Source organism: Ascaphus truei, chromosome 1 (assembly GCF_040206685.1).
Source record: "Ascaphus truei isolate aAscTru1 chromosome 1, aAscTru1.hap1, whole genome shotgun sequence".
Classification (NCBI taxonomy): Eukaryota; Metazoa; Chordata; class Amphibia; order Anura; family Ascaphidae; genus Ascaphus; species Ascaphus truei.
The window spans coordinates 16,260,717-16,270,287 of NC_134483.1; the positions used below are offsets into that span (position 1 = coordinate 16,260,717).

Consider the following 9,571-nt stretch of genomic DNA (forward strand, 5'->3'; position numbering starts at 1 on the left):
ATCTGTTACATTAACACCTCATTTCTTTAACAATGCCTCGTATGCTAATATGTGAGTCATTTGACTTACAAGGTTCCCACCCATAATGAGTACTTTCAGTATTGGGTGATAACCTTTTTTATTTGGACTAACAATTAATAATATAAGACAAGGGTTTGAGAGTTTTCTTTCTCCCTCAGGTCAGCGATACCGATTTACAGATTCCATGATCTTAACACAGATGTTTAAAAAATAAGATAGGTTTCCACCCATAAATATAGTTATAAAAACTACTGAATAAATATAATTACAGTTCCTTCATTTACAGGTGTGAACAATGGCTTCAAATGTGTCAGATATTGAGCTTATCCTTGAAGGACTGGTGACCTTAACATCCCAAAGCCTGCAGCATGCAGAGCTGCAGGAACACTTCCAGGTCATAAAGGAGCTTGGCAGGGGGTCTTATGGTTCAGTGATGATGGTGAAGGACAAAAACACAGGTCACTGAGCAATTTACAATCACTGGCTTAAGATCTTGCTGTTCATCCATGTAAAGGATGTGGCCACCTAGGAATTAGCCAGTGAATTGCGCTTCTATGAGGTTTCAACAGGGAAGCCCCAGAATAACATAGATGTATACTTCCTTTTGCCATCCTATCCGATTCACTGACATGTACAGGTAGAGCTGCTAGTGGCTGCTCTCTCACACTCCTAAATCCCAAATGATACCCAGGTCTGGTTACTGAGTGCACTTTGAGTTTTTATAAAACGGCATTTATATAGTTATACATAAACCCCTTTATTGCTATGCAGCACTGATGCTGTACTATGCACTTTACAAAGTAATATACAGTACAGCACTGATACTTTCACTGATCTCTTTTCCTTGCTCACTGGTGAGTTTCCATGGTGGGTGGCTCTTCCCACAGAGCAAAGGTACAGCAGTTTTGCAGACTGGCAAAATTGCCCCATAGTTTCTGACCCACCATCCCCATGGTACAGACTGACCACCGCAGTACTGAAAGTGCAGTGTATTCAATAATAGTCCAATGCATAAAGTAACCTACTGAACCTGTTATCTAAGGTACAACATTTTGAAAGAGAAAGTGCTCGTACAGTGTCCACATGAGGTCCGATAATGTGTGACTAAAGATATATAGAAAATAGGGGGGGGGGAGAGGGGAGATAGGAAAAGGAAAGAAATTTGCAAAACTGAATTGTATATAAAAATTATATATAAGGAACAAAAACTTCTAAGAAGGTGCAGCTTCAAAAAGGATCTCCACAGCCTTAGATGTTATCTATAAGGCCAAATACAAGCACAAACTGCCATAGGGAAGTACGTTAAAAAAAGTATCTTTCTGATCAATAGAAACAACAGATGAGCCCTTACAGAGGGTATATAACGATAGAGCTAATTGTGAACTGCGGATAATGTCCGTCTCCAGACTTCTCGGAACGTCTCTGTCACTCGCGTCCTGTGTTCATGCTGTCTCAGCGTTAGCTGATATCACAGAAGCAGAAACTGAAATGATGATTTTAGCAAAAGTTCTTAGAAACTCTTAGGAGGACAGGAGGGTCTCATCTAACGCTTCCCACGATCGTAACAATTGCAGCACAGCACCACTCCTACGCGTTTCGTGGCAGTATCCACTTTGTCAGATATATATATATATATATATATATATATACACACACATATACATTAATTGACTTTAGTTTTTTTAATTTCCTCTGGATCGTCATGCTACAGTATGATAGATTTGAACTTTTAATCACATTAAATATTATGAGTTTGAAAGCACTGAGTAGGTACAGAAATTATATCAAATGTTGTAGTTCTCTTTATTGAACAAACATTCTTCATATATTTTGCTCTTTGTGAGACTTCAATGTCCACATGTCTCTGATTCTGCTGTTTTACCTTCTCTCCTAAAGAAGAGAGATTTAAGCTTTTGAAAAATTATAAAAATAACATCTGTGATAAACCCTTGTGCTGGTTCCAAAATGTATCATAACATTGGGGTTTCTCAATTTACTATTTTTAATTCGTTTTTGTTTTTATTCAATTGGTCTTACCATAAAATCTGATTCCTGTATATAATTATAAGAAATGTCTTACCAGATATTTTTTGTGTGTAGAAACTGCCATTCTATAGAAACATTAACAGTTTGGGCTACTCCTAATATCACTAATCAATGGATACTTAATGTGCACAATTCAGGGATACGGGTGGGGTCCCATTGCAGATCTGTTACATTAACACCTAATTATTTAACAATGCCTAGTATGCTAATATGTGAGTCACATGACTTACAAGGTTTCCACCCACAATGCAGTGGTCTAAATAAATAGTGCCACTCTACAGATTCACTTTCACAAGTGACTGGTGATCCTCTGGAGGACTCTTCTGCAGGACCCTGAGCTGGAGAATCCATCAGACGCTGAGACACAAAATATAGACCCACAGTCAAAGGATTGTCATATCTCTACAGCAAGCTTTGTTATATCATCTGAAAGAAGAGGTAAGTGATTTATGAGCTTTGTTATACATTGGCAAAAACATTGATATTACATGTTTTGTATTTGTAATAACACTAGATGGACTATTTCCCATTCCCTTCTATGGCCCCTAATCAATATGCTGTGTGGCCATTTGTACTTGTCAGGAAGGCTCTGAGCTCTGTTCAGAGGGATGAATCGTGATCACTAGAGAGGTGCCAATGTCCCCAATTTTGATTCACAAAAACTTTAGCTAAATGTTTAAGTATATTGTATATTTGTGACATTTTCACACACATATCCTCTCACCCTTCCTTGTTCTTCTCCCTCTCTCTCAATTTTCTCTACAGAAAATGTATACTGTATATACTGTATATATATATTCAGTATTATATATATATATATATATATATATATATATATATATATATATATATATATATACATTCATTGACTTTAGTCTGTTTAATTTCCTCTGGATCGTCATGCTACAGTATGATAGATATGAACTTTCAATCACATTAAATAATATGAGTTTGAAAGCACTGAGTAGGTACAGAAATTATATCAAATGTTGTAGTTCTCTTTATTGAACAAACATAAGAATTCTTCATATATTTTGCTCTTCGTGAGACTTCAATGTCCACATGTCTCTGATTCTGCTGTTTTACCTTCTCTCCTAAAGAAGAGAGATTTAAGCTTTTGAAAAATTATAAAAATAACATCTGTGATAAACCCTTGTGCTGGTTCCAAAATGTATGATAACATTGGGTTTTCTCATTTTACTATTTTTAATTCGTTTTTGTTTTTATTCAATTGGTCTTACCATACAATCTGATTCCTGTATATAATTATAAGAAATGTCTTACCAGATATTATTTGTGTGTAGAAACTGCCATTCTATAGAAACCTTAACAGTTTGGGCTACTCCTAATACCACTAATCAATGGATACTTAATGTGCACAATTCAGGGATTCAGGGGTCCCATTGCAGATCTGGTCCATAAGGATGTCATTAACACCTCATTTCTTTAACAATGCCTAGTATGCTAATATGTGAGTCACATGACTTACAAGGTTTCCACCCACAATGCAGTGGTCTAAATAAATAGTGCCACTCTACAGATTCACTTTCACAAGTGCCTGGTGATCCTCTGGAGGACTCTTCTGCATGTCCCTGAGCTGGAGAATACATCACACTCTGAGACACAAAATATAGACCCACAGACAAAGGATTGTCCTAGCTCTACAGCAAGCTTTGTTATATCATCTGAAAGAAGAGGTAAGTAATTTATGAGCTTTGTTATACATTGGCAAAAACATTGATATTAAATGTTTTGTGTTTGTAATAAGACCAGATGGACTATTTCCCATTTCATTCTATGGCCCCTAATCAATATGCTGTGTGGCCATTAGTACTTGTCAGGGAGGCTCTGAGATCTGTTTAGAGGAATGAATCGTGGTCACTAGAGATGTGCCAATGTCCCCAATTTTGGCTCACAAAAACTTTAGAAAAATGTTTAAGTATATTGTATATTTGTGACATTTTCACACATATATCCTCTCACCCTTCCTTACTCTTCTCCCTCTCTCCCTTTTCTCTCCCTCGCTCCAATTTCCCTCTTTGTAGTCTGGATGAATGTTCATAGTTTTGTGACACTTTTGCTACTAGCAAATATCCAATATTCTCATGTAATATACAACATTTTTCCTATTACAATCCCAGACCATAATGTATTTTGTGGTCTCTTATTTTCTATGAGATCAAAACTGTGTTGTAATAGTGACACATTAATTTTCATTAATCTTTTTTAAACACAGTGGTTATTACAATGTAACTCATTTAGATATATTAGTTAGATTACACAGACTGCAATATTATTGTATTAGAAAGTTAAGATATTTATAAAAACTACTGATTAAATATAACTAATTACAGTTCCTTGATTTACAGGTGTTAACAATGGCTTCAAATGTGTCAGATATTGAGCTTATCCTAGAAGGACTGGTGACCTTAACATCCCAAAGCCTGCAGCATGCAGAGCTGGGGGAACACTTCCATGTCATAAAGGAGCTTGGCAGGGGGTCTTATGGTTCAGTGATGATGGTAAAGGACAAAAACACAGGTGAGTGATCAAATTGCCATCCATGTCTTAAGATCTTGCTGTTCATTCATGTACAAAATGTGGCCACCAAGGGCTTTACTCCCACATGTTGTGTAGTATCCCCTTCACTAGGAGTTAGCCAGTGAGTTGGACAGAGGTTTCACCAGGAAAGCAAATGAATAACATAGATAGTATCAAGTCAAATCTGGCGAAAAACGTGCCCACCATATTGGGAATATTTGAGCTAATAGAGATGGTTAGACTAGAAAATATGTGATTGGACCACTTTCATCAAGACGAAGTTCCCAGCCATACCCTGTGATTAAGTCTCCAGTGCCCTCCCTAAAACCCCACAAACTAGTGCCCCTATTCAGTCAGGCCCGGGAATAGTAGCAGATATTAATAATGCAATGAGTGTTAGTATTTTGGCAGTGCTTCCATTCACCATCCTGTCCGATTCACTGACAGGTACAGGTGGACCTCTTAGTTACTGCTCTCTGGCACTCCTAAAAGCCCAACTGCTACCCAGGTGTAGTTAGTGAGCGCACCCCATTGGTCTTTATAAAAGATGCATACATATATGTATACACAAACTTCTTTATTCATATATAGCACTGATGTTGTACTCTGCACTTTACAATGTAATATACAGAACTGCACTGATAAAACAGGGGTGAGGATCAATACATGGACAAATGCTGCAGACATAATTGTAACTTACATAGAGCTCACAGTATACGCAGTGAGTGCACATTTAATGTATTCACAACTAAGCACGACTTCCTCTCCTCCTTACAGATAAGATGATGGCTATGAAACTCCTGGATAAGAACAGAACACCACAGAGAATCTTCCTCATGGAGTTCAGTGTGTCCTTCTTCCTCTCATCTCATCCCAATGTCATCGGGAGTTATGGCCTAGCCTTCCAGACCTGTGAACACTTCGTCTTTGCCCAGGAGCTCTCACCAGTTGGTGATCTCCTCTCACTCATTCAGGCTCCTGTAAGTAGGAAGTCACGTACCATAATAGTTCTACAAGTACAATTGCAGTTACACTGAGACCTGTTAGATGTAGCAATATGGAAATGTTGTTTTCCCTTTAAGCTGCACTTTTGATAAACATTGCAGAAATCTTACAATATGGAAAATACTTTTTATTGACCGTTAATGACACGCATTTTATATTTCAGGTTGGGATCCCAGAAGCTGCAGCAAAGCGATGTGCAGTTCAGATCTCCAGTGCACTGGAATTTATGGAAAGCAAAGGACTAGTTCACCGGGACATTAAACCCGACAACATTCTAGTGTTTGATAAAGAATGTCACTGTATTAAAGTGAGTGACTTTGGTCTCACACATCTCCAAGGAACTGCTATCAGACCCCTGAAAGGAAAAGTACCTTACATGTCCCCTGAGCTGTGTCAACTCGCAAAGTGTGACACCTTGGAGGCTGATTCCAGTATCGATGTTTGGGCTTTTGGAGTGGTTCTCTTCTGCTTGCTCACTGGTGAGTTTCCATGGCGGGTGGCTCTTCCCACAGATCAAAGGTACAGCAGGTTTGCAGACTGGCAAAATAGCCCCATAGTTGCTGACCCACCATCCCCATGGAACAGACTGACCACCGCAGTACTGAAAATGTTTCGTACCCTATTGGCAATAGATCCTAAAGAGAGGAGAAAAGCTACAGAAGTCTTGAACTATATTGGTGAGTCTTGGAAAACAGATATTCCCCATTCAAGTGGAATAAGTCTGGATGACACGGAGACAGAGATTAGCAGCATTTTAACTGTGGACACTAATATGGAAGAATCCTACAGTGACTCAGCCGAGGAAGACACTCTTTCTGCAGAATCATTTGTCATGGAAATAGATAAGTGTCAAACTGAGGTCAGATGTGTTGTTTCTGAGCAAGATGCCTCATCCAATTTGAGCTCATGTGTAAAGAAAGAGCAACTGTGCATGTTACACGGCAGTGATTCCACTCTCTCTTGCTCCAGCAGGTTGTCCTATCATTCTGCAGCTGGATGTTTTGTGGCTCATTTTGAGATTGCACCAGATCAATGGCAGGATGACATAACAGGTCAGGTAATACTGATGGATGACCATACATCACTGTATGTAGGAGCCGAAGTGGAACTTATCTGAGCAAAGGAAAATATCCAACTGTTTGTCTTGTCCAACATCAGAGGAGAGAAGTATGTGTACTTTTGTCTCATCACATGAATAAGGTAAGGTGTTCATTTGTCGATAGTAATCTGATGTACATGTAAGAGATTGGGTTTTTACAGGGCTGTTGATGCATGAGTAAGTGTGTTAGAATTGGCTGAAAACGACCGAGAATTAGTGTTATTGGTGAAAATAAAACACTAATGTTTACACACCGTAAGTGTGATCTAATATGGTAAAGGAAGCCAATGATATTGGTAAGTTCTTATTCTTGGCAGTTAGATGGGACGGCTCCATGCTTTGTTTCCTAGGTTCTGAATAAATCTGAAAATATACAGCCCTAAGTAATTAAAGAGCCAGATATAATGAGGGAGGGGGATCTGTGCCATTCCAGTTGGGCCCAATTTCCAGGTATGACCCGATGGGCCCCTGATTGTATTCATGAGACTATTTAAGTCTGTTAGCATCGGCGTCTCATAATCAGGGAAACCCACAGATAATCATTGAGATTTGAGATTGTAGGAAATGTAAATGATATTTTCTGCTTTCAGTATCAATTATGTCACATTCATTTTGTTATTCGGGGGGCAGCTGTATACAAGAAAATGTAATGTCATTAGATGCTATTTCCAGTATTGCCAATCTGCCCCCAGCGGTTCCCCTGTTCTCATGCCAGCGATACCAGCACGTACTGCTGTTTATATCCCCCCACTAGCAAGTAGGATTCCACTTTCGCCTGAGACTCTCTGCAATCTGTTTTTATCAATGGATTTTTATTTCACGAGTTTTATTAAATTGGGATATAGCTTTGCATCTGTTTTCCCATTTCCCTTGTTTGTCTGCCCAGTGCCCCCACACCCCTCCCCTTCCTTCCATCAGCCAATCACATCATACAGTATTACACTATGTATTCTTTCCGCCATCTTTATTCACATGGTCCGATGTCCGTCTGACTGACAGCTGGAGAGCCACCGTCACATCTGATATCCGTACCAGGACATTTCTATCATCTCACGGGTTGAGTGTGTTTATCAAACTTGGGACAGGCATATAGCATCCGATTTGGGCGTTAATCTCGATATTTGACTCGTATTTGATACATAGATTTATGGCAAATTGACAGAATATTTTTCTTGTCAGGAGGCGCCTGATAAGTTCCTTGTGTTTCTTTATGCTTCCCGGATCTGATCAATCAGAGGACCCCCTTAGGCTGCCTCTATTACATAATATTCCCCATCACGCACTCTAATATTCACTTCCCTTTATTCAGGCTAAGTACCCAAATATAGGGGGCCTGCCGCATGTATTAATTTGCACGTTATGCACATGTTATGCACTTTTAACATTGACGCGTTACACTGTATATTGTTCTTCAATCTGACTCCCTGTCACTGTGAGGTTCTGACCCAGTTTGTGTTTCAGACTCTAACCCCGGTGCATTAATGCTTCAGCACAGCTTTACTGTGGAGAGGGGAGACTAAACAACGTGACTGGGTTTGTTAATGTCCTGATGACAGGGAGTTGGGTTATCAATACTGTATTTTATTCAATCGCGTGTGTGCCCCAGTTTAGTTGATACAGGAAGTAAGAAAGTAATTGTCCCCTGGGAAACAGTGCAGTAAATCTCTTTGCTGCCCGTTAATGTTTCATTATGTAGCTTGGAAGCTCCTACATCCTGCATTGTTTGTGTCTCCCCCTGCTGGACTCTACATTTACTGCAACATCCTGTCTATTACCAAGAATGTGTTACTTATTCTGTATGTTGGTTATCTATCTGTATGGAAGATTATTAAGGTAACTCTGATGTGAGTGGAGCCCCCCTCTGGGGACTGCTAATTATATAAGGAGTTAATGGGATAAAGGGGTGGGCTCACTCAGGTTACTCCCCTCCCCACCATGTGATGTAGGATGGCTATGCAGAAGGGAGGGTCAGTCCCTTGTATGTCTTGTGACTGTGATATCACCATTGGGAGATAGAAGGATATATATAGTTCCACCTAATGTTCTAGAAACAGGTTCATCAGAGTTCAGACTGTGGTCCTCAGCGCGAGTCCTGTAAATAGGTTTGTGTGTATAGTTTAAGGTTATTAAGTTGTGTCCTGTCACCGTTTGTTGTTTTCCGTTAAGGAACTTGCCCCTTTATGGGAGCGCCAGTACTACGGGTCCGAGACTGTTCTCACTATTGAACGAGAGGAAGCATTCTGTTAGTAAGGAGTTCTCAGCATAGTAACGCTGGAGTATTTTTGAACCGGTAGAACCGGAAGGTTCCCAGTGCAATCCTGATCCGATAGGTATGGATGAAGTATGCGGTACCCGGCATATAGTAGCATTTTACTAATTCAGCAGCCTGAAGTGTATTCTTGATAAGGCCCATTTGATATGGGGCATTACTAACTCTATGCCATTGTATCCCTTACTACAGGTAACAAGTGTACATTAAGTACATCCTCAGCATAAGAGTCACGAGACATATGTCACTATCTGTGGAGCCTTATAGACGGATGTCAGGTAAAGCACCTGTAGGCGATGCAAGCAGAAGTAAGTCCAGGAGACTTGGGAGTTGGTGAAACAAGTAAAGGCTTTTATCCAGCCAAACAGGGCCCCAGCAACCTACAGCTTTCAGGAAGACAGTCCAGCACATGGAGGTCTATTTACATATGTGGCATGGGTTCCCCCGGTGCCCATCTGTTTCCTGCCCTTAGCGCTCAGTAATGGAGGCGGGGACAGGAGCAGGCAGAATTTTTTTTTCTCCTCCCTCTACATACATGCATCTCTCTCCATTGGCCCCCCATTAACTGAATTTTATTATCATTTTTTATT

At 39.8% G+C, this 9,571-nt stretch overlaps 1 protein-coding gene across 1 annotated transcript; it reads left to right on the plus strand.

The window, feature by feature from the left end:
• The first annotated feature begins 316 nt into the window (after positions 1-316).
• Positions 317-6,730, plus strand: LOC142468334 (serine/threonine-protein kinase SBK1-like). Its single transcript, XM_075574803.1, has 3 exons — positions 317-479; positions 5,386-5,588; positions 5,777-6,730. The coding sequence occupies exons 1-3, from the start codon at positions 317-319 to the stop codon at positions 6,728-6,730; spliced, it is 1,320 nt and encodes a 439-aa protein (XP_075430918.1).
• The last annotated feature ends 2,841 nt before the right edge of the window (positions 6,731-9,571 follow it).

Excerpts from the sequence above, each read along its gene's own strand:
- LOC142468334 (XM_075574803.1), top strand. The coding sequence starts at position 317 with ATGGCTTCAAATGTGTCAGATATTGAGCTTATCCTTGAAGGACTGGTG. Across the intron at positions 480-5,385 it reads GGTGAAGGACAAAAACACAG|ATAAGATGATGGCTATGAAA; the intron begins GTCACTGAGCAA and ends TCCTCCTTACAG. Across the intron at positions 5,589-5,776 it reads TCTCACTCATTCAGGCTCCT|GTTGGGATCCCAGAAGCTGC; the intron begins GTAAGTAGGAAG and ends TTTATATTTCAG.